The sequence below is a fragment of the Umbelopsis ramanniana genome (assembly GCF_025399195.1).
Source record: "Umbelopsis ramanniana AG unplaced genomic scaffold K450scaffold_17, whole genome shotgun sequence".
Lineage (NCBI taxonomy): Eukaryota > Fungi > Mucoromycota > Umbelopsidomycetes > Umbelopsidales > Umbelopsidaceae > Umbelopsis > Umbelopsis ramanniana.
Window position 1 is genome coordinate 198,338 of NW_026252103.1, and position 21,847 is coordinate 220,184.

General features: G+C 41.4%; 11 protein-coding genes and 2 non-coding genes across 13 annotated transcripts; 7 read left to right on the forward strand and 6 right to left on the reverse strand.

Moving 5' to 3' along the window:
- Nucleotides 1-475: 475 nt before the first annotated feature.
- Nucleotides 476-2,277, reverse strand: K450DRAFT_234412 (uncharacterized protein). Its single transcript, XM_051587915.1, has 5 exons — nt 2,158-2,277; nt 1,572-2,089; nt 1,310-1,489; nt 1,075-1,233; nt 476-1,003 (listed from the first exon to the last, which is right to left on the reverse strand). The coding sequence occupies exons 1-5, from the start codon at nt 2,180-2,182 to the stop codon at nt 632-634; spliced, it is 1,254 nt and encodes a 417-aa protein (XP_051446055.1). The 5' UTR covers nt 2,183-2,277; the 3' UTR covers nt 476-631.
- A 1,673-nt stretch (nt 2,278-3,950) lies between these two features.
- K450DRAFT_t41 lies at nt 3,951-4,021 on the forward strand. The gene has a single exon. It is a non-coding gene; the product is annotated as a tRNA-Gly (tRNA).
- Nucleotides 4,022-5,407: 1,386 nt separating this feature from the next.
- Nucleotides 5,408-5,479, reverse strand: K450DRAFT_t42. Its single transcript has one exon. It is a non-coding gene; the product is annotated as a tRNA-Pro (tRNA).
- Nucleotides 5,480-6,385: 906 nt separating this feature from the next.
- On the reverse strand, nt 6,386-7,052 carry K450DRAFT_234420 (uncharacterized protein). Its single transcript, XM_051587916.1, has one exon. The coding sequence runs from the start codon at nt 6,862-6,864 to the stop codon at nt 6,499-6,501; it is 366 nt and encodes a 121-aa protein (XP_051446056.1). The 5' UTR covers nt 6,865-7,052; the 3' UTR covers nt 6,386-6,498.
- A 1,331-nt stretch (nt 7,053-8,383) lies between these two features.
- Nucleotides 8,384-10,777, forward strand: K450DRAFT_208114 (uncharacterized protein; the record flags this gene model as incomplete). The annotated part of the gene is made up of 10 exons (XM_051584762.1): nt 8,384-8,725; nt 8,796-8,853; nt 8,927-9,017; nt 9,083-9,140; nt 9,212-9,265; nt 9,305-9,421; nt 9,484-10,026; nt 10,088-10,224; nt 10,297-10,345; nt 10,410-10,777. 10 exons carry the CDS (start codon nt 8,384-8,386, stop codon nt 10,689-10,691), a joined length of 1,731 nt encoding a protein of 576 aa, XP_051446057.1. The 3' UTR covers nt 10,692-10,777.
- A 217-nt stretch (nt 10,778-10,994) lies between these two features.
- On the forward strand, nt 10,995-11,910 carry K450DRAFT_234426 (uncharacterized protein). The gene is made up of 3 exons (XM_051587917.1): nt 10,995-11,186; nt 11,249-11,398; nt 11,458-11,910. The coding sequence occupies exons 1-3, from the start codon at nt 11,040-11,042 to the stop codon at nt 11,662-11,664; spliced, it is 504 nt and encodes a 167-aa protein (XP_051446058.1). The 5' UTR covers nt 10,995-11,039; the 3' UTR covers nt 11,665-11,910.
- Nucleotide 11,911: 1 nt separating this feature from the next.
- On the forward strand, nt 11,912-13,615 carry K450DRAFT_234435 (uncharacterized protein). Its single transcript, XM_051587918.1, has 10 exons — nt 11,912-12,113; nt 12,178-12,288; nt 12,358-12,449; nt 12,508-12,619; nt 12,687-12,793; nt 12,874-12,954; nt 13,013-13,058; nt 13,122-13,242; nt 13,302-13,387; nt 13,453-13,615. The coding sequence occupies exons 1-10, from the start codon at nt 11,954-11,956 to the stop codon at nt 13,536-13,538; spliced, it is 1,002 nt and encodes a 333-aa protein (XP_051446059.1). The 5' UTR covers nt 11,912-11,953; the 3' UTR covers nt 13,539-13,615.
- A 76-nt stretch (nt 13,616-13,691) lies between these two features.
- Nucleotides 13,692-14,531, reverse strand: K450DRAFT_270542 (uncharacterized protein; the record flags this gene model as incomplete). The annotated part of the gene is made up of 2 exons (XM_051592967.1): nt 13,692-14,232; nt 14,302-14,531. 2 exons carry the CDS (start codon nt 14,529-14,531, stop codon nt 13,692-13,694), a joined length of 771 nt encoding a protein of 256 aa, XP_051446060.1.
- A 316-nt stretch (nt 14,532-14,847) lies between these two features.
- Nucleotides 14,848-17,098, forward strand: K450DRAFT_234442 (uncharacterized protein). Its single transcript, XM_051587919.1, has one exon. The coding sequence runs from the start codon at nt 14,878-14,880 to the stop codon at nt 16,984-16,986; it is 2,109 nt and encodes a 702-aa protein (XP_051446061.1). The 5' UTR covers nt 14,848-14,877; the 3' UTR covers nt 16,987-17,098.
- On the reverse strand, nt 17,099-18,617 carry K450DRAFT_234444 (uncharacterized protein). Its single transcript, XM_051587920.1, has 3 exons — nt 18,261-18,617; nt 17,498-18,187; nt 17,099-17,430 (listed from the first exon to the last, which is right to left on the reverse strand). Exons 1-3 carry the CDS (start codon nt 18,383-18,385, stop codon nt 17,211-17,213), a joined length of 1,035 nt encoding a protein of 344 aa, XP_051446062.1. The 5' UTR covers nt 18,386-18,617; the 3' UTR covers nt 17,099-17,210.
- K450DRAFT_234446 (uncharacterized protein) lies at nt 18,271-20,040 on the forward strand. The gene is made up of 5 exons (XM_051587921.1): nt 18,271-18,470; nt 18,541-18,916; nt 18,981-19,532; nt 19,602-19,713; nt 19,781-20,040. The coding sequence occupies exons 2-5, from the start codon at nt 18,542-18,544 to the stop codon at nt 19,909-19,911; spliced, it is 1,170 nt and encodes a 389-aa protein (XP_051446063.1). The 5' UTR covers nt 18,271-18,470; nt 18,541; the 3' UTR covers nt 19,912-20,040.
- Nucleotides 19,920-21,289, forward strand: K450DRAFT_234448 (uncharacterized protein). Its single transcript, XM_051587922.1, has 2 exons — nt 19,920-20,317; nt 20,388-21,289. The coding sequence occupies exons 1-2, from the start codon at nt 20,170-20,172 to the stop codon at nt 21,011-21,013; spliced, it is 774 nt and encodes a 257-aa protein (XP_051446064.1). The 5' UTR covers nt 19,920-20,169; the 3' UTR covers nt 21,014-21,289.
- Nucleotides 21,168-21,775, reverse strand: K450DRAFT_270547 (uncharacterized protein; the record flags this gene model as incomplete). The annotated part of the gene is made up of 2 exons (XM_051592968.1): nt 21,168-21,526; nt 21,592-21,775. 2 exons carry the CDS (start codon nt 21,773-21,775, stop codon nt 21,168-21,170), a joined length of 543 nt encoding a protein of 180 aa, XP_051446065.1.
- Nucleotides 21,776-21,847: the final 72 nt, after the last annotated feature.

The following is a 21,847-nucleotide window of genomic DNA, read 5'->3' on the forward strand; positions in this document are numbered from 1 at the left end:
CAGACTTTTCGAGTTGAAAATTCTTTTGTCCTATGACATATTCAGTATTTCTCGATTATTAAGGAATAGTCAAAATTTCAATAAATATAGTGTCATAAATGACATTGCATATAACCAACGACAATGCCACTACCGGACGGTTCTAACTTGTGTCACCTGAAATGTTTTTAAAGTAAGAACTACTCTACAGCAGCAAACTCACATACGCAACACCTTAGCATGGTTTATTATCCATTTACATATAAGATATGAATACAGGAACATATTCATGCTACATTTTGCTAAAGTTGCATGACATAAGTAGCTTGTATGCAAGATGCAGCACGTAGAAGCTTATAGACCAGCATCAGCCCACACAAGATGCCGATAAAACCCGACACAAACCTCGTCAGCCTAATGTCTAATGCTAAATTATTGGGCATCAGCTGTCATACCCAACATATATTGCCTCTAATACTATAGCGTCACCAAAGTTCAGCTAATTCCCTCGCTCGTTAATTCAAAATTCTATTTTTGCACACTATGGTCAATATGTTACTAGCAATTTGTACAAACGTAAAAACTCGGATAAACCGGTTCACAGGTTGAAATATTCATAGATTATCTGTGTTTAAGTATGGCATGTTTGACACTAGTTTCCTTTCGGTAAAGTCATTTGAGATATAAAGTACCAGAAGGCGCTCATTGTTAAGATGAACGCAAGCAACTGGCATAAGCGCGGCGATGGCTTTTTCACTCTCTTCTGCTTCATTTTTTTCGCTCGTTGTTTGCCTTTCGCCAGAGCAATCGCCGAAGGTTCTGCTTCGTCATCGGCCTCAACCTCTGTGACAACTTCCTCAAAAATAGTGGTCACAGTTTCCGGATACAGTGATGAGCTGACGGCCGATGCCTCTCCATGTTCCGCTTCTTTTTCATTCTGTTCAACATTTAAGTCGTCTGATTGATTTTCTAAAGTATTAACATCTTTACTGTTTGCTCGTCGGATTCTGAGAGACCTTCGCGGCTATCATCGCGTGCCCATCATTAGTTTCTAGCCTTGATACTGAACGGACATTTTGTATAAGAAGTGTTTACCTGCTCGGCCGTAGATGACGAGAACATGTGTTCCTTCTCACTCTCAGGAGTCATGGGCTCGCCTACACTCTGATTTTGACTGAGCACAGCGGTGTCAACAACTGCGTTGTCGGTCTCTGGTGATGCAAGTAGGCTCTTATCCATAAAATTTGGAAACTGCTAGGGTAGAAATATACAAACAACGGTCAACAACATGAAATTCTCGATCAATGCGCTTGAAAGTTCATATACTTACAGAGCTGCTTTCCACCACAGCTGACTTGTCACCGCTTTTTTGCCGATCACCAAAGTCAGAGTCCGAATCCGATGTGAGTCCTGAATGCACTGCTTTTGGTTTGATCCATGATCGGTCTGCACGAGGTTTTCTTGCCTTAATCTTTCGTGGTGCAGGCTTTGTTGGCTTGACGAACGTATCCTTCTATACAAGACAAACAAAGCTATGGTTGATACCACTTGATCATAAATTGTCACCATGGATCTGTTAAATTTATATTTACCTTTTCGACCATTTCGATGGTCTTACTTTCTTTATCCTCTTCTTGTGTCGCTACATCACCAGTTTCACCAGTCGCTGGTTCTTCGACATGCTGAGATGGTTGCTCTGGTTCTTCAGGCTTAGCAATTACTTCATGATCCTTCGGCGTTTCTGTCAGCTGAAGTTTCTTTGGCTTCCTAGTACGCTTTGGTGATGTCGAAGTAACTTCTTTGACAACAGACCGCCTTGGTGATTTCACTTGGGCTCTCGAGATTTCCTCTTTCGACTTGATTAGATTGACTGGCGCTTCATCTCCAGAGCTCCATGTATCGTCGACATCTTGAATCCCTTGAGAGAACGCAGAGCGTGAATTCGTTTTCTTGCTGTTTTTCAGTATCTCGGAAGCATTTGCAATGACTTGCTCCTTAAAAATCTCAACAAGTTCTGGCTTAGTAGCGCGCATTGGGTACGCGACATTGTGCTGTAAAAGCAATGAGCGCAGATCCACTGCTCTCAGAGTGGATGGCATAAAATCGGGCTCTGTGTCGATCTCTGTCAGTATAATAGTACTCTGTAACTGTTGAGGACATACAAGCAACGTAGGTTACCAAGATAAAATAGATCGTCTTCCATGATTGACTTGAGGTTAAAGATGGGACAGTTGGGTCAGCGCGCTTGAAATTTTTTTTTTCTTTTCTTATTTTAGTTGCTTGCCTTCTCGGTCATTTCAGTTGTCTGAGCAAAAATCCACTTGCGTCTTACCCTGTAACAACCATTTTATCCCCGTTTGTTGTTTACTGTCAGTCACGTCTTTTCAGCATTATGAAACGTATGCATGATTTTCATACTTTAACTTTCATTGCACTCGGTGTATAAATTAATATGCCCACAGTGCAGACGAATCCACTTCCAAGCGGCCATACAAAGATATGGCGGGAAAAAAATGAATATAATCTGTATGACTGAAGCAATCATATACACCTGATACCATTGTAGACCTCATGCGTGCAGAACTTCACTCACAGGTGATATCAGCGACCCATGTTTTCACTGTTTAATAAAGTTGAGTAATACAGTTGTCCAACATTCTGTATGGGCAATGACCGAAGATTTAAATCGACCGAATGGATCACATGCGACAAAAGTCAAATGTCCTTTCCTTTAGATATTTTCTGATAGGGTTTGTAAGTAGTGTCTTAACAGGAATGATATACATTGTCTGGAAGCAAATTACACAAGCTCAGTGTCGTGATTGCGTTTCATTCAAATAAGGGAAAGGAATACTTCAAGTAGATTTTCAACAAAAGCGTTGCTAATTCGCATCGAACCAAAAGTGATTGCTATAGAACACTAACATCTCATAGGCAGTATTTCAGCTATCTGTGCTATTTTTTTATTTATTTTTACCCATTCGTTGTGCTTATTCTGACATTCATTATATGTTCTGGTCATTATTGTTCGCTTTTTTGGTATGGTTATATTTGAATGTCGTTCCAAAATTAATTTCTTTCATGCTAACATTTTTTCACTACTCAGAATAAGTTAAGGTCCATTTTGCTGCTTCATTCTGAGGTAGTTGTGAGAGGAATAAATTTTCTGTTCCTTTCCGTGATGGCTAAAACATTCTAGGCGAAATTTTCATTTTCATTTTCATTTTCATTATCAATATATAATATTGCTTTGATTATCGTATACGCGTCAACGGTGTAAAAACAACCACTTCGCGTCTTGATCTTTATTTAACTAATTATGGCCGGGTCTTGTGTTGTGCGCTTTTCACTTTTTACCCTGGCTAGTTTTTATCTCTTGATTAGTACTTTGGCTATTAATTTATTTTATTTTATTTTAATTTCATTTAACTTTATTATATTTCTTTCTCATTAGTTATCATGCATAAGGGGTTGTTAATTTTTATGATGACTATTCTGTTAGATATGAAGCCATGGATCATATAACTTACTTCTACCATGCAGCTTTGCATCCAAAAGTACGATCCCATTTGAACGAGGCATTCACTTTAATCTCTAACGCACGAGGGAAATTGATCGGTATCTACTAAGTAAAGATTTACTGAATAGAACATACATTGATATAATTTTTTAAAAATTCTTCCTATGGAAAGAGCATCTGGAATCAGAGCTAAGTAAGGAGGTATCAGGTTTGAATATAAAACCTTTCAGAACGCAACGCATGTAGATTGGTTTCCTTATACATAAAGCAGTAGTAGCGCTTTGAATCTCTGCTTTGTACAATATTCCAAAATTTTGAATTTGTTAATATTAAAAGTAGGATAATTAATAGTGTACTTATTATGCTAGCATGCTAGCATAATATGACTGATTTAAACGTTATATTACTTTACATAATATAACTTTATTGTTTGTCCTCGTTTACAACAAGCGCGCAGTTGGTTTAGTGGTATAATTACCGCCTGCCACGCGGTAGACCTGGGTTCGATTCCCGGACTGCGCAATATCTTTTGTCATTTTTTCTTCGCTGTTTAGCGCGGAGTTCCGCAAATCTTTTTTTTTTGCTGTTACAAGTTAAGAAGACCTTTACCTTTAATTTTTGACAAAAGTACAATGTGTTTACTAGCTTACGGTTGAATATTCTTGATGTAGTGAATAGCAGATGAAATCAGCTTGGCTTTAGGGATCGAGCATCAGCACTACTCCTTGCTAACAGAGGGTTTTTCAGTGTACTGGTGCAAATTTGCAACTTAGGACATACGTTTTTTATTGATCGGTAGTCCATAATCGTTTTGTTTTTGGACTTCATTCAAAGGTATAACCACGTATTTATTCACAACGGAAACCCTAATAACACATTCTTACCTATGCAATCTACTTTTCCCAGGTTTTCCACGGTAGTGCTATTGTTGCAGGTAATAATCCATTTTTACTTGTTGTTAGGTCTAGTTCGCTTAATGTGAAAAGTATTAGAAGCCACGCCATGGCGGATGATATGCTATATGCTTGTGCTCCGTATATCGAGTGTATTATGGGCTTTATTATTCCGGCATCACTAGAATGTGATGATGTCTGAGTCCAATGTGGAAGTATTTTTTGGACACTGTACAATGGGTTCACAATTTAACGGTTAAGTAATAATGATAGCTTGATCTGCTTGGTTGTTGATACAGCTAAATAGACCATTTAGAAAGACGGTGTATTTACGAAAATGATACTGCACCATCTTAAACCCTATATATTATTATATTTTTACCGGAGTTCGTTTCTTATTGAAGTTGCTCTCAATCGTATAGTGATGGCGCTTACTTCAGGAAAGCCGTAGGTTGCAATAAGCATCAATATTCAATTGAAGTTATTCGATGGTCAAACTTGATGTATGAGTTATAATTTACCTTCTTTCGAGAAGTATCAATAAATTTTATCGCCCTTCCATTTCTTTTTCAATGTGTATTGCAGCTTCAAGGAGTCAATTCGCACTTGTGAACAGTTTTTAGTATTGCGAAGAGTTTGAGAATCCGACTCTTCTGGTTCGACATTTCGAATTGAATCTTTCATAGCGAAAATGCCAGGATCCACTCCAGTAGAAACAGAAATAACAGTAGCTTCTCGTGCTACTGATTGTGAAGCCCTCTGAAATGTTTTGGGATCTGGTATGATTTAAAAGTGAAATTGCGGTGCTGAGTTCCTATCGTTAATTTTGAATGTGCGGAAATCTGAACGCTTCAGTAATATATTGATTACTCTGTCATTTACAAGTGAATACGGTGATCACTGATTATATTAGCGTCTACTGAGCACCATGTAAAATGTAACCAAAGGTTCATCTTAAAAGTCGTTGTCTAAACAGCTTTGCTTTCAATGGTAAAGGGCCAACAAAAAAAAATGAGGGCTTTGCCGGGGCTTGAACCCGGGACCTCACACATCCGAAGCGTGAATGCTACCACTGCACCACAAAGCCGCTCAGAATCGCGAATATTTTCAAAAAATCACACTCTGAAGTTCGACGATGAGCGGCAATAACGGTAATCAGGTACCAATTAACATATAAAAGTGTTCTTTTCTGCACATGAAGATTCTGAAGAGGGTAAAAACAATTTTTATTATTTTACTAGAGCATTTACTATGAAAAGACTGATAAATGTCAGGCATATTATTAGCATTTGAGGTCCAGTCAGTGATCTTGTCGTATTTTCAATATGACGCGGTCATAGCGCGGCTGTCAATCAAGAGCAGTAGCACGCGAATAAAATATTTATAGACTGATAGAAGTATGGAATTTAACTAATAGAGCAAAAATAATCAAAAAATTGTGTACATTTGAACGAAGCGCACTGAAGTCCCACAGTCAGAAATGCTCTGGTGCAGTGATTCACTACCAAAAGGATCCTGTTTGAATTTTTACCCTTGATATTGTAGTGTACCAAGCAGGAGGTGTCTTGGAGGTCTATGAAATATTCACAATATTAAAGCACAATATCCATGGCCATAATGCATATGGACGATGTAGGGTAGAAGAATAACAAGATCGTAACACTATTGGTACGCGGTGCTTATCAACTGATAGGTGTGACGAACCATTAAGTAGAGCAAGTTTTTTAATTCTATCATAATTTTTTTTTTAATCATTTCCACCTTTCGGATCGAGTTTTTTGTACCCCCGTAATCACAACTTACTCGACATTCACGAGTAAGTGCATCTCTCCTAGGTGTACAGCATTCAGGAAGGACAATAAATGGACAGCATTCGATAAATGTAGGAGACATGTATTCGCCATTGCCAAGATTGTTTTCTTCCATGTAACCTCATTGCGGTATAATGGAAATGGTCCAACGATGTAGATTCCAAAAGTGAAATCTCATATTTGCAAAAAGCCCATTTTATTACTTGACCATTTTTTGGGAGTAAATTTCATAGGGCAAATGTGCAGTAAAGCATAATGTTTCGCCTGTGACTTCAAAGACTAGCGACAAAGTATACTACGCAACGAAGAAATAGTCAGATTTAGGTTGGTACGGTGTTTCGTTGGTAATAACCAAGTAGTAACGCTGCTTCTTGAAGTTCTTTGGAATGGACCAGGTATAGCTAGTTGGGAATGGCTCGGTAAGATTTGCTATGATTTTGTATGGATGCCAGTGCAATGCCCTTTGACCAGTTCCCAGCCAGAGACTAGCAGTCGGTTTTGTTCCATCATAGTCGTGCCATTGGATGTTAACAGTATCACCGGGATGATAGGTAGTGTTTAATTTTGGTTCAGTAAAAGCAAACTCTGCGGCCGAGACAAGAGATGCTGCAGCAAGGGCAATGCAAGCAAGCGAGAGCTGATGTGATAGAAGAATTACCATAAGTTATGCTAAAATAGGTTAACCATTAAAAGATAAAACGGGCATACCTTCATTTGTAGATTGATAATCAGTTCACAACTAGACGCGAGTGTAGAACGTTTATATAGCCGAGATACAAGGCAACTTTAAAAGGTAAGGCGTAGAAGCACTCGCTACATTTGGTAAAATAAAAAAGATTGGATACCTGGGATTTGTCTGTTTACCTTTACAATGAAAATAGGATTTATTTGTGGAATGCGTTACAATAATAGTACTTCCCTGATACCTTGTGATACAACTTTTTATATATCCAAGTGTTTCAGTTATTTACTTACACAGCATTCAACAACTATACATAGCTCATGCAGAATCTGTACATTGAAATCCTAATTGTGGAGAATATGCATGATAATAATAACGTGCTTCAAAGAATAAAGCAAACAGCATTTATTTCAGTGTGAAATAATCGGTCTTTAGATTACGACAATCATGGAGCGGCCAAGCATGATAGGTCCAATAGACGACTTTCACAGAGCGTGAATGACACATAAATGACTGAAAGGATTCCATATGAGAAGCGCATACCTGATCATAGTCTGCTTAGATGGATCCAGGAATCTTGAAGAGTTTGATTCACGGGGAGTATTGAAATCGTCGATGCTTCAGGTAAATTGATCTACAGCTAAATCTGAGTCCAGTGAGTTAGTTCCTTTCCCATATTCAAATGCTGCTACAAGATGTTCATGCTATCTGCTAACTAGTAATAGATTGCTACCTTTTTTTCTCTCTTTTCTTTTTGGTATAAGAACCTATGAAGTGCATTGTATTTGAGGGATTCGATAGCCATAGTTGGAACATCGCATTTTGTGGCGGCCCTTACGCAGCCTGCTTCACAGAGTGCTGCGGAATCGTGTGAAATGATGCAACCGATAGGGTGATCTGTTATGGGTAACCTACATACTTACTTTGCCACCTCACAGTTGGAAGAGAGGAAGAATAACAGTAATAAGGTATGCTTCAAGTTAGTTCATTCATACCTGCAACACTACGCCTTCAAGTATATCGGAATACTCTATTAACATGGTGTTGAGTGGTACAACAAGCTTGTGCGGACAAATTATTTTTTCTCAGTCAAAATATTTTACGACCAAATAAGCTGTAGCTAAGAAAATGTACCAAGGGCGGATTGTATTCCGTCATCTAACGGCTTATATCTCATAAAATAAAAGCGACGGCAAAAATCCTTGCAATGAAAACAGGGAAACAGGAGTTTAAATTGCTTGCTGAATGATACTCTTGAAGCCAAGTTGTTGACAGTAAATAGCCGTAATCCAAATATTTCCTTTCAAACGCAACCAACTTGCCGCAAAGGCCAATAGCTTCTGCTCCACGTAGGAACAATCAGTATAAATGCGATTTCTCGTTAAATTCCATTGTTTCCGCACGAGTTCTTTTTCAGTGATTTTTCTTTCTCTCTCACCTGGATTATTCAATATATCGACTTAAATCACCCCTATAGTAGACCCGCCAATAGATACTGATGCGTGTAGGTCAATTAATATTCGCAGCGGCTTGTTGCTTACGCTTGGCCGAAGCTATACCAAAAATCGTCGAATATCACTGGAACTTAGAAGAGCACGAGATTGCGCCAGATGGCTTCAAACGCAAGATGTTTCTTGTCAACGGACAGTTTCCGGGCCCAACGATTGAAGTTAATCATAACGACGTCGTGAGAGTCATTGTCCGTAACAACTTAGATGAGCCAACGAGTTTGCACTGGCATGGAATGTTTCAGAGGGGTACTCCTTGGATGGATGGCGTTCCCGGAATGACCAATTGCCCTATCCCTGCTCAGTCTTCTTACACTTACGAGTTCAATACCGTAGGTAGAAACTGCATTCATTCTCTAATATGAAATATTGATCAACTTACCCATCTACGTTTCAATTCAGACTGGAAACTGGGGAACATATTACTGGCATTCTCATCATAAGGGCCAGCTTGCGGACGGTAAGTCGCAAAAACACAACAATGAAATTCGCTAACAGCTGAAACTAACCGTCAAATAATTCGCTAATGGTAGGCTTAATGGGACCACTCATTATTCACAATCCAGAGGAAGACCCACATGTTGACGACTATGACGAAGAATTTGAAGTCACAGTTAGTGACCTGTAAGCATTTTCCAAGCTGTACTGTCAGTCTATCTATGCAACTAAACCTTTGAATCACAATGCAGGTATCACAAAGCATCAGCTTCAGTGGTCAAGAAGTTGCATTCAATCCCCGCCTTGGAGGTAAGTTTGGACCTACCAATCTGACACCGAATGCTTGTAGGTAAATTAATTCTGGGATGATATACACACAGGCTGTTCCAGATAACATCTTGATAAACGGAAGAGGATCATTCGATTGTGATACTGTTGAACTTGATGACAATGATGAATGCACAAGCGACCAGTCTATTCCTCAGTTCAAATTTGAGCCTGGTAAAAGATATCGCCTAAGGCTGATAAATGCTGGAGCGATTTCAAACATTCGATTTTCGATTGATAACCACAAGTTAACCATCATCGAGGTATTTAATATAAATGACTGTTATTGAATTTTACAAGTTTCTGACCAAAAGCTGGATATCAGGCAGATGGAGTCCCCATGAAGAAGTACACTGTAGACCGTCTGACACTCCATGTAGCCCAAAGGTATTCAGTAATTGTTGAAGCAAACCAAACTCCTCAAAATTACTACATGAGAGCAGAGCTAGATACTCAGTGCTTCCATGGTGAAGCAGAGACTTTGGAAGACTATCCACCAGCTTTGGCTGAAGTCAGCTACAATGACGGAGAGGACACATTCGACGGGTCCGTTGCTGCTAAGGATACAATGCCACACTGTGCAGACATGAATGGAGAATCTCTTGTCAATTACTATCCAGTTGCTGCGCCTCCGTATGACGAATCGATTGTTGTAAGGGTCAGGTTTGGTAAGAACGGTACCAGATTGAGAGGGTTCCTGAATAATCAAACATACGTACACGATTCCAGTCGACCTACTATGATGAATTGGTGGAGTGGGCAAAGCAACATCAATTCAGTCAATTTTCTTCATGTCATCAATAAGCCGAAAGTCGTTCAAGTCGTGATTCAAGGAGGAGTTAACGGCGGAGAGCATCCCTTCCATTTGGTACTGTAGCGATACGCACTTGGCGAATTTGTAAACGTTTTTACTTATACCGATTTTACAGCATGGGCATACATTCATGATTGTCGGTACTGGACAGGGAACGTTTGACCCTAAAAAGCATGAGGCAAATTTCAATTACCATAATCCAACTCGAAGAGATGTAGCTGTTCTCCCTAGAAAAGGATGGATTGCCATTAGGTAAGTTGAAGTCAATAATGAAGAATACATTATGTTGACCAACATACGATGCTTAACTCTGCGTCTTTTTAGATTTATTGCCGATAACCCTGGAGTCTGGGCGTTGCATTGCCACATGGATGTAAGATTACGCTATGGGCCTAAACTTGCCATGAGACGTTTAAATTCTGACATATAGTTGACAGTGGCACTTGGAAGCAGGGCTTTCTATGCAGTTTCTGAGTCTTCCAGATGAAATTATGAACTTGAAAATTCCTGATTCAACGGTTGATTTATGCAAAGATATACGATACGCCTCCGCCCGACATACAAAAGGCGAACTACAAAAGGCTGCGTTTGGTGGTCAAGTAAGTAAGGGTCACCCAGCTATTGATCCCGCCACTTCCACATGGGACGATGCCACTTGGCTTGAAGCAGGCAACGTTGTTGCAGATTTGAGAGTAATGAAGAAACAAAAAGGAGCATAGCCCTAAATGAAAGAACATGATATGTAGTTTATTTTCTGTATCATCATTACAGCTGATAAATGCTAAAATCCCAAAGATTAACCACTAACTCTGGACTTTACTCCGTGTTAAAAAATATCTGCCAATTTATGAGAAATAGTTAGTTGTAGCATATCATGTATCCTGGTTGCGAGATTGAGCCTTCTTCTATCCTGGTGGTGCTATTGGCCTTTGAAGAAGATAGCATTATTGCAGGGAATTTGCGACTCACAGGTCACGTGAAAAATCTTTGAGAGCAGATATCCACGCTTACAGGCCATTTTCTTCCTTTGATTTGGACTGAAATCTGTAGACCTTGTTGCTTTGAGAATGGCTGATATTGGAGAAAACAACAACAACTACAATGATAATGATATCATGACAATGGCCTTAGACATAGAAGCTCCTCGTTCTGAGAGCTCGGAGGGCACATCAGAAAGCGCTTTGAGAATCCAACAGTTACACGCTGTCGAAAAGGTACGTACACCGATTTGCCTACCATTCTCTGTACTCCAACTAATGTCCATCGCTCTCAACAGCAAATTGTACAGTTGATTCAAACAGCAGGCAATGCCATTGGTGTACTGTCTGATAAACTTGTCACAGACGAGGCAACGGGAGAACAATATACACAAGATAGGGCAGCGGCTTTCGCAAACGAATCACGGAGTTACTATGCACTTCTCAAAGTAAGTGATTCATTACCCTGTAGCATTGAAGATCTGCTGCTGACGGCGCCGATACGTAGGAAATACAGCGGACATTACGCGAACATGTCAGTTTTTTAGCCAAATCAGGCATATTGACTCAATCGCCAAACAAGACGGTACCGTTTCACGCTTCCGTGTATGGAGAACAAAAAGAACTAGAGTTATGGGTCTCAGCAACCCAGGCAATACGTGCTAAGGTCGAAGAAATAATCACTATAGCGAAAGCGACTGACCTCACAAACTGAAATAGATGGTTCATGTTTGGTATTACTTATTGCTGGATCAATTGAATTTGCCAATGTGAGTTGGCAATAAATACCATGTATTATACATTTGAGATCGTTAAAATCTACCATTTAATGAATAAAGGTAGCTTTGTAGCGTTATGCTTCGTTTCGATAAATCTGATGCAGTATCAAATTTGAATTGGAGTTGTTCAAGCAAGTCAAACACGTGATGCGAGTTGACAACGGTTCAAGACGAACTCATACGCGTTCTAGGAACAGATATTCCTTTCGTTAAAAGATTCAGAGCATGCACATTTCTCGACTGACAGTACCCGTGACAACTGCAGCTAAGGCTCGGCTATTGAGTAGTGTTGCTTCTAGCAAATTCAAAATCTCGCACTCGGTTAAAGCGGCGCTGAAGAGTGGCCAGCCGGTTGTAGCGTTGGAATCCACCATCATTAGCCATGGTAAACATTCAGGCGTAAATAAGTGAAGGAAGTCAGGTGTATACTAATTTTAACACCGCTAAAGGGATGCCATACCCTCAGAATGTAGAGACTGCTATGGCTGTAGAAGATATCATCGTGAAGAACGGCGCTGTTCCTGCTACAATTGCTATACTTCAAGGGAAGGTTCACATAGGTGAGAGAAAATACCATGAATGCCATAGACGTTGCGTAATGGGAAAAGATTAGCTTACAGCATGTTGAGGTCTTGAGAAGGATGAGCTGGAGCAGCTGGGCAGCTTCGGGAAGAATGCTCGAAAGACGTCTAGACGAGACATCCCTTTCGTATTAGCCAATGTAAGTTTGCCCACATTGCTTTAACACGACTAACTATTGGTGCTAACCACTTTTCCAGTCACTTACTGGCGCTACTACCGTGGCTGGTACTATGGTTTTAGCACATGCTGCTGGAATTTCAGTTTTCGTTACTGGTGGCATTGGCGGAGCCCATCGCGGTGCTGAGAAGAGTATGCTGAGTATGATGGGATACAGAAAGTGATTTATCTATGATTCTCATCGTCAGCCTGTCTGCAGCCATGGATATTAGTGCCGACCTGATGGAGCTTGGTAAAACACCTGTAGCGGTGGTGTGTGCTGGAGCCAAAAGCATTTTGGATATACCAAAGACTCTGGAAGTATTGGTCAGTTGTTTCATTCTTTAAAATTCGTTATAGCTGCTCTAGCCTTTCTGTTCTCAATTAACCGTATGTTGAATGTGCAGGAAACGCAAGGTGTTCCGGTCACAACAATTGGAGAGAGTGCCGCCTTTCCTGCATTTTATACTCCTGATAGCGGCGTCATGGTAAACATTATGACTACAGCACTTTTTGGGAATTTCTCTAATTTATACTTATATACAGAGCCCATGTCAAGTTCCAGACGCTTTGGCGGCTGCAAAAATGATCCGTAAGTTTGGTCAATACATTGATTCAGAGTGAACAAGCAACGTATCCTTGACCCTTCAGAAAGATGCAAATCAGGAGATGCAATTACAGAATGGCATGGTATTTGCAGTCCCTATACCTGTAAAACATGCAGCTGACAGTCGTAATATTGCGAAAGCTATTGGATCAGCTCTTAAGGAAGCTAGGTAAAAGACGGTGTATGGAAAATAGAAGTGTTCAAATGATCTTATTCTTTTACAATTAGTGATTTTGGCGTACACGGAAAAGAAGCAACCCCATTTTTACTGAAGAGAATAACCGAAATTACAAAAGGAGACAGTCTTAAAGCTAGTAGGTTTACGTCGAATACTGCGTGCACAAGAAAGAATACGCTGTTCTAAACCGCCTTTTGTCAGATATTGCCCTGGTGAAAAATAATGCTGCAATGGGAGCTCAAATAGCTGTAGAGTTAGCCAAACTCAAGATGACGCCGGAAGCATGATGACAATCTGAAGGGGGCTCACATTCTACAGTGTTAAAATAAATTTATTTACTAGGATTTGTAAACAAATTCATCGACATTTGTTGCGATTTCTAAGCAATCAAGGTAACTAGTAAACATCGTCTATAATTCATTCTGAATATACGGTAAGATTTAGAGTTGGTTCCTGACAAAATCACCGATGGCATCAGTCATCTCGGAAGTGGTCAAACATTCGTCGTGTTTTCCATGCAGGTTGGCATTTACCGTGGCTAGTATGTCGTGAAACTTCAGCCAACTATAAATGGATTCGTGTTGTCCGGGGTCTATCAATTCGTCCTCAGGGCTGTACAACAGAGCAATCGGGGAACGTGTAGGAGCGGGGGTAAACCCAATCAGAGAAGCTTTATTGTATTCTGCCTGATCGTCCGTGAAAGCCTGTTGTATAAAATCGAGGTATCCAGGGAAAGTCTTGAGTAAGAGAGGAATGTCATAAATTCCTTCTATTCCTAAATAACCATCTATGCCGGTGAGCTGAAATTCGGGCTTTAGCGCGATCGAAAGAATAATATGCGCGCCCGCGGAGTGACCGACAAGGAACAATTTTCTCCCTTCATAACGGCTTTGTATATAGCGCACCGCGTCCATGGTATCTTTAATGTGGGATGGGTGTTGAATAACAGGTGGTCCATTGTTTTCCGACTTATGGCTAAGTCTATTGACATTTTCAGTGTCAGTATGTTATGCGTAGTCATTCCAACTTTCAATCATTTCCTTTCTTAACCTGTAATTGTTCACGACCACAACGAATCCTTGTTGGGACAAGCGCTCTGCAAGTTGAATGTGCTCTGATTTATCCCCCGTCCGCCAGGCACCACCATGTACAAAGAGGATTACAGGCAAATTTTCATTGTTTGTTGTTGGAGAATATATATCAAGTTCACGCTCAGGATCTCGCGAGTCGAGTGGTTTAGGGCTATAATCAAGATCCTTGATCGCCGAGATGGAAAGCATTGGGGGAGCGGAGGCGGAACAATTGATGGGCTATCCAAAATCTTATATTGTTCGCTTTTTTTCCCAGCTTCCCACCTTGAAACTAACATGCCGAAATACGGCGTTATCTATCCTACAGATTAATAAAATTGAGCACTAATAGCAGCAAAACTAGAAGCTGTAGCCGAAAGGTTCAGTTCATACAGGTTGTGTGTATTGAGGTTGAAGAAAAAAAAAAAGGTGCATCAAATGTCGGCTATACAAATGAGGGTTGTACAAAAGTCAAAAATCTATCACCAAAACAGAAGCTTACAGCTCCCAAGAACTGCCACTATACCTCTTTTTCTTTCTTGTCTGTGTAAACTTGATGCCTGGTCTTCAGTCGATTGCTGATTTGACCACGCAGATTCGAACCACCACGGGTGATATACCCCCGCCGTTGGTGGGAGCTTCTTCCACTGTAGTCAACGACTCGTTGTATGTCTTTGCTGGCAGAACCGTTAGTTCTCGTCGAATGACCAACGATCTCTATGTTCTCGATCTCAAAACATATGTATGGTCACGCTTCATCCCACCACCTGATTCCGAGCCTGCGCCTAAACCTCGGTATTTCCACTCTGCAAGCGTGTATGAAGGCAAGATCATTTTCTTTGGAGGCATGGGTTATTCTAGAACTTCGTCCGAAGGTTTATGTGCTCTGGATGACGTTTGTTGGCTGGACACTGCAGAGATGGAGTGGCACTATGTTGAGTCACTTCCTACCTTGTTTAACGCACGTCCTCGTTATGCCCATCTATCAACCATCTCAGGAAATCGACTTATCATTGTTGGCGGACAAGACCTGAATAACCAATACATCTCCGAGATTAATGTATTCGACTTGGATACACTTCAGTGGGTACAAGTGTGCCCCTTTGATCGACAGTGCGGTGCTTACCGATCAGTCTCCGTTAGTGCGTCATCTGGATGTAGTGTGCCCCTCTTTGGCAGTCGATCCTGGGATCAAGAGATGCAAACGGAGGTGGAAGGAAATCCGAATTTGCAGCGCCGACAATCCATCTTGAATAAGGATGATGTCTTATTCCGTTTGTCTTATACAACCCCAGCTACCACCAACGCTGAGAATCCAGTATACATCTACTCCAACTATAACTTTACTGATGTTAAACGCGAACTTCAGCTATTTTGTTCGCCTAACAGTGCACCCAACAGAGTACAAGACCACTCGACTTCAATGTCTGGTACTGTTTTACCACCTGGGCTACGATTCCCTACTGGTCACATCTTAGGTCATCATATGATCTTAGCAGGTACCTGCCTCACACCTACAAGTCAAATGTTCCAGCTATGGGCCCTCAATTTGGCTAATCTGGTGTGGACGCGTATTGATTCTGGAGCCATCTTATCATCTGGATCATGGAACCGAGGCATATTGCATGAAAATGAAAGTCGCTTCCTTATCCTTGGTAATCGAGATCGTTCACTCTTGGACGATTATAATCATAGACAAGTCAACTTTGATCATCTTGCGGTTGTCGACACTGAAGCTTTCGGGATCTATATACCACCTGCGTCTACCTGTGCTCCCATTGCCCAGGAACTCGGTTTGAGTGTACTGAATGATCCCGTCATGGCAGATTTTGAGATCTTATCTAATGACGGTGAGATGTTCCCTGTAAACTCACTTGTACTATCAGAGCGATGGCCACACTTCCGTGAGCTCATGGAAAAGTCGCTGGATAATATCGAGATTCAAGACGAAGAATTAAAAGAAAAACAGGAACATGATCACCGCAAACTTGCCACCATATGCCCAACAACTCGCACCATGTTCTTCCCAGAATCCCATACTGTAACCTTAGCTTTCTTACAGTTCATCTACACAGATCACCTGTTGACATCGGAACAGCATCAACCCCACATTCTTTGTCAGTTGTTATTACTCTCTGATATTTACAATCTCGCCAGGCTAAAGGAATTAGCAACTCATGCTCTGCACCAAATGCTGACCATGTCGACAGCAAGTCAAATTTATGAAACAGCTGCTCTGACCGGACAAATGGGACTACAGGTGCGAGCTTTGAAGGTCATGATCAGTGCGAAAAAGATGATGCAGCGCGGTGTCAATCCATCTGAGTTTGTTAGTCGACGAGAATACAATGGATCTAGTCGTGATGATGATGCTCCAGATAGATCGAGAATGTCAATGCTTGATGAAGCTATGATACCATCCTCACCATTACCTCCCGGTATGACCAGAGCGAATACTGTCGGGCCGGTCCCACAGCAATTCTTGCCTTCTGCCCATGGGCCTCCCATGTCGCCTAGTATGAGTGCCCGAAGCCCTCCACCAACCCCAAAAGCTAGCAAATCTAGTACCTTGACAAACCTTGTCTCAAGGAATGCACAAAACAAAAAAATTGCCGCCAAACAATATGCTGCTGGTGGCTCTATGTACTTCCCCTTCCGCGGTTAAAGCATTTTCTACTTTACTCCTCCACTGTTCTGATGTTCATAACTCTAAATACCATTCTGAAAATTTTTGTAACGCTGACTATTGGTGATGTATTTAAGTAGAAAAAGTCAAAGCATCGTTTTCCTTTATTTAAACAAAAAAAAAATAACAATGAATGTACATCCCCTGCTGACAGCAGGCTGTTTTTATTCTATTTTGGTGTGTATGTAATAATAAGATGAGGTCTATGCATCTACTTCGTTACCGTCATTACCGAGCTGCAGATACGGATCCGTTGCCTCGGCTTGAGATAAATCGCGTCTCAAAACGTCCCCGAAGACTTTGAAATGATGATTTAAACTCTTGTGAGAGTGAATTTTATACACTGTCCCGAGAGCACCGGTCCGGCTTGGCTTATGGTAAAAAACTCGTCCAATGCGAGAATGCAGAAGTGCCATCGAGCACCTATAGATATTTATAAGTAAGAGTATTTTAAATTGAAATTCGAATCCAAGCCTGAAATCGTACTTACATAGTGCACGGCTCGTGGGTTGTGTAAATGTCAAAACCAGTACATAGGTAGGCCACCTTCTCAACAGTTTCTTCCAAATTCGGCGTTGAGTCGCGACTGGAGACATCAGGATCTTCTTCGCTCAGGCTATCTGTCTGATTTAATTTTCTCTTATGACTTTGCCGTCTATCTCGCTCGCTAAGCGCCACATTATCTATACAATTCATGACAGCATGATGTAACGGATGCTTGTCAGCAGCTCGGGTATCTGAACCTTCAGCGATGATTCGATTATTGGAAGGGTCTACTACACGCGCAAATACAGGTAGCTCTCCGGAGAGCGAATTTTGGCTTTTCGTTATCAAAGCTTGCATGTGTGTTGTAATGTCGTTGATTTGGCTTTCGTTGAACTTGGGATCGAGTCTCGTGTCTTCACGATATATTATAGGCCACAAATGTTTACAAGATTCGAATTGCGTTCGATTTAGCGGAGCATATAATGGAACTGATATCGCTTGAACTGGGCTTCTATCAAATGCATTATCGCCAACGTTGAACTCGTTGAGTAGACGTTCCAATTCCTCTTCACCCATAGCGGACGTTGGACATAACAGAACAGATAATGTGATTCGTCCTTCAGGCAATAGGTTTTTTCGTATCCGTTTACAGTGCTCTAAGCCCTGCTGTTGCGGCCATTGGCGTTGTATGAATCTATGCCATAGCGTGTGTTGCTTTAGATCAGCGGTGGAAGGTATGTTCGTTTGTTATTTGCCATTTCACTTACTTCAGTAAAATGGTAGTCTTTTTGGGATCTATATCCGTTATATACACAGATTGTGTCCCAAGATCCCTACTTTCTTCGTCAGAAAGAACCTGTTGGAATGGCCAAAGGCTTTTGTCTACATTCATGTCTTGACAGATCACTTTTTCCTGCGTTAAGGAAGACTGGTTTTATTTTTTGAGATGGGAGGAGTTCCAAAAAATATTCACAAAGGTACCTCCCGGCCGGCTTTGAATAGAACAAAGGCTTTCAGATCCTTCTCACGCTTAGCATCACTCCACAGCATGCTTCGACGATTAGAATGCCTCGGTGCATCTAATCTACTTGGCAAAGCGACAAAAACCGCCTCTTTGCTCTGTAGACGGCCTATGCCCGTATTCTCTCGCGTCTACAGATCTTACAGTACAGGCTTGCCGCCAACAGAGAATGTTGAATGCTTTATCTCGACTCATACAGATCCTTTTGTCAATCTCGCAATAGAAGACCACCTATTTAAAACTACGGATCCTGAGAAATATATTCTCTATTTATGGAGAAATAAACCCTGTGTGGTGGTTGGTCGCAACCAAAACCCTTTCAAAGAATGCAACCTTCAATATATGGAGGAGAATAATATACCACTTGTTCGTCGACGTTCAGGAGGTGGAACTGTATACCACGCAAGTAAATTGAAATTGAAGTATGCCTTTCTAATCAATGTAGCTCATGAAATTTTCAATGCAGGATATGGGAAATTCAATTTACACCATCTTCATGCCTCGCACAGCGTTTACGAGGGATGCTAATGCAGAACTCGTGGCTCGGGCACTTCATCAGCTAGATATTCCCGCATATATAAACAGCCGACATGACATAGCAGTAGACGGGTTTAAGGTCTCTGGAAGTGCTTACAAATTGACCAACCAAAGAGCATACCACCATGGCACCATGCTGATAGACACCGACGTCGATAAGTTGCGCGGCGCGTTAAAGGTCAACAAAGATCGCCTAGTTACCAAAGGTGTTGCCTCAGTACCATCACCCGTCACCAACTTGCGAAGTTATTCCTACACTATAGACCACCAACAATTTTGCGAAGCAGTAATAGAAGAGTTTTTATACACACATAATGATAATAAGCCGGTAGAGCCAACCGTTTTTTCAAAAGACGACATTTCTCATTTACCAGAAGGAGTCATAAAGTCAAGAGACGAACTTACATCTTGGGATTGGATTTACGGCCAAACACCAGAATTTACGCACGACTTTGAAATGGAAATGAGCTGGGGAACTGTTGTAAGTTACATTTTATCTGATTCATGTGTTGGGGTGTCTGTTTGTAACACTGCGTACCATATCTCATAGACTGCCTTCATTCGATCGCGGCATGGTCGCGTTACTGAGGCAAGTCTCACATCGACGGTCTCAGAGGCCCAAGAGGTGATGGTTATCGCGGCTCTAGAGGAAGCTTTAAAAGGTAATGTCGATACAGCTATCCAACATGTTAAGAGAAACAGCAGTCAATTAATGAGAATTCATTGCAGGCTGTAAATACTCACCTCAAGGTATCGAAGATGCACGGGCCAAAATCGAACAAAATATTCCGGGCCTGATAAATTCATCCAATAGAAATTTGGTCACAGATTTGTGTCATAAACTTCAGCTAACATTGTGATCAGTTGACCTTGTCATTGTAAAGTAATGTTACGTGCTGCCAATTTCATTCGCCCAGCATCCAAAATGTCAATAAATATGGCCAAAGGTACATGTGACCGTGGACATCAAGCGTAAAGCGCGCACCCTGACAGGTTCTGATACCAGTGTTCTCTCACGCGATATAGGCTTTGCAACGTCTTCTCGCCCTAGCTCTCTCGTCTCGACCTCAGAACTTTCGGAGAATGCCAACTTCAAGATCCTGGACGGGTCTTGGCATATGCCTAATATCCAGAGAGACCCATACAAGGAATATCTCGAGAAACGTATTCCAGGGGCACAATTTTTCGGCATTGATGAAATCAAAGATCATTCGTCAGACCTCCCTCATATGCTGCCATCAAAAGATGCCTTTGCAGGCGCTGTAGGTAAGACAATTGAATGCCGATGAGTCACCACAATCGGCCTGAAAATTAACGCATTCATTTGCGCTCCCAGGCAAACTAGGCATAAGCAACAGTGACCATGTCGTGATTTATGATAGTCTTGGTGTCATCTCCGCTTGCAGAGTATATTGGACCTTCCGAGTCTTTGGACATCAAAAGGTCTCTGTGCTTAATGGTGGATTACCGAAGTGGATCGCGGAAGGTCGACCTGTTGAAAACGGAGAACCCGAGTCAATTTCGCCTGTTGAATACAATGTCACGGAGGTGAATGAGAAATTGGTTCGGGACTACGAGACCATTATCAACAATGCGAAGAAGTTCAAAAATGGAGGCAGTGGCTTCTTAGTCGCTGACGCTAGATCTCACTCCAGGTTTACTGGTGAGGCTCCAGAACCCAGAGCATCCCTCAGCTCCGGCCATATGCCTGGAAGTGTCAGCATGCCATTCCAAGATTTGATGTCTGGAACTGAATTTTTGAGCGATGAAGCTCTGAAGGAAAAGTGGAGTGGTAAGATCGCTGACTTGAATCAGGAGATTGTGACCAGCTGCGGAAGTGGCATTACCGCTTCAATCCTCTATTTCACCTTGGAGCGCATTGGAGCGCAAAATATTTCTGTCTATGACGGTTCCTGGACAGAGTATGCTGGTAGAAAGGAAAGTATCATCGAAAAGGAATAAACCAACGGTGATAAGTTTCAATATGATTTTGTCGATTTCACTAGTTCATTCATAATTTGATCATTCAATTTATTGTTATGCTGGGACGTTTTGGCAAATATATACACAGTTTATAGCTTCATATCACTTCTATGGATGTCTATTTTACGCGGTTTTATTGTGACATGGGTGTCTGGTGGTGTTCGGCGGTTGCACCTATCAATGCATTGCTCAAGGGCCCGTCGTGGCAGATCTCGGGATGAACGTAGAAAACTTGCTTTGGCTTGACAATCTTTCCACCAACTCTGCCTGTAGCTTCGCCAATTTTCCCTTCGTTTATCATGATTGTTGTAAATACTCGAGTGGATGGCTGTAAGTCCTGGATAGGCACAGTAGTGATATGCTCTTGTGCGAAAACATTCAGCGTATGTAAGTTGATGGAATCTGCGTCAGATGGTGACATGGTTGCCTTGGTAACGTAGGGAGACATGACCCAATTGATCAAGGCAGTGGATGAAACACTTGTGAACAGAGCTGAGACGACAAGAGATTAGTTGAGTGTTCAGAGAAAGGCTATCCATCATTAGAGTAAGCTTTACCCGATGCTACCAGAACAGTCTTCGCAACGACTGGAACTGGAAAGTCCAGAATGAACACAAAGGGTGAGATAGCGCCACTAAGGCCAAGTGAACCGATGGAAAAAAGCTTGAGGCGCTTAGCAACTGTCGCAAGTGGACCGGTGTAAATGACAGGATTTCCTTCCACCTTACTGCTCATCTGCATGACTTGAAATGACGAACGGTAGAGAGACGTTGTTCTATTAAACCGACTTGTTCCAGCAGTCAGCATTGAACG

Bases quoted from the DNA above. Each gene is read 5' to 3' on its own strand.
- K450DRAFT_234412 (XM_051587915.1), bottom strand. From the start codon at position 2,182: ATGGAAGACGATCTATTTTATCTTG. The intron at 2,090-2,157 runs GTAACCTACGTT...AGATCGACACAG, and splicing joins AGACGATCTATTTTATCTTG to AGCCCGATTTTATGCCATCC. The intron at 1,004-1,074 runs GTAAACACTTCT...ACGCGATGATAG, and splicing joins CGTCATCTACGGCCGAGCAG to CCGCGAAGGTCTCTCAGAAT.
- K450DRAFT_234420 (XM_051587916.1), bottom strand. From the start codon at position 6,864: ATGGTAATTCTTCTATCACATCAGCTCTCGCTTGCTTGCATTGCCCTT.
- K450DRAFT_234426 (XM_051587917.1), top strand. From the start codon at position 11,040: ATGGCTGATATTGGAGAAAACAACAACAACTACAATGATAATGATATC. The intron at 11,187-11,248 runs GTACGTACACCG...CGCTCTCAACAG, and splicing joins AGTTACACGCTGTCGAAAAG to CAAATTGTACAGTTGATTCA. The intron at 11,399-11,457 runs GTAAGTGATTCA...GCCGATACGTAG, and splicing joins GTTACTATGCACTTCTCAAA to GAAATACAGCGGACATTACG.
- K450DRAFT_234435 (XM_051587918.1), top strand. From the start codon at position 11,954: ATGCACATTTCTCGACTGACAGTACCCGTGACAACTGCAGCTAAGGCT. The intron at 12,450-12,507 runs GTAAGTTTGCCC...CCACTTTTCCAG, and splicing joins TCCCTTTCGTATTAGCCAAT to TCACTTACTGGCGCTACTAC. The intron at 13,059-13,121 runs GTAAGTTTGGTC...CCCTTCAGAAAG, and splicing joins GGCGGCTGCAAAAATGATCC to ATGCAAATCAGGAGATGCAA.
- K450DRAFT_234442 (XM_051587919.1), top strand. From the start codon at position 14,878: ATGCCTGGTCTTCAGTCGATTGCTGATTTGACCACGCAGATTCGAACC.
- K450DRAFT_234444 (XM_051587920.1), bottom strand. From the start codon at position 18,385: ATGAATGTAGACAAAAGCCTTTGGCCATTCCAACAGGTTCTTTCTGAC. The intron at 18,188-18,260 runs GTAAGTGAAATG...GCTATGGCATAG, and splicing joins AAGACTACCATTTTACTGAA to ATTCATACAACGCCAATGGC. The intron at 17,431-17,497 runs GTAAGTACGATT...AAATATCTATAG, and splicing joins ACCCACGAGCCGTGCACTAT to GTGCTCGATGGCACTTCTGC.
- K450DRAFT_234446 (XM_051587921.1), top strand. From the start codon at position 18,542: ATGCTTCGACGATTAGAATGCCTCGGTGCATCTAATCTACTTGGCAAA. The intron at 19,533-19,601 runs GTAAGTTACATT...CATATCTCATAG, and splicing joins AAATGAGCTGGGGAACTGTT to ACTGCCTTCATTCGATCGCG. The intron at 19,714-19,780 runs GTAATGTCGATA...AATTCATTGCAG, and splicing joins TCTAGAGGAAGCTTTAAAAG to GCTGTAAATACTCACCTCAA.
- K450DRAFT_234448 (XM_051587922.1), top strand. From the start codon at position 20,170: ATGCCTAATATCCAGAGAGACCCATACAAGGAATATCTCGAGAAACGT. The intron at 20,318-20,387 runs GTAAGACAATTG...TTGCGCTCCCAG, and splicing joins TGCCTTTGCAGGCGCTGTAG to GCAAACTAGGCATAAGCAAC.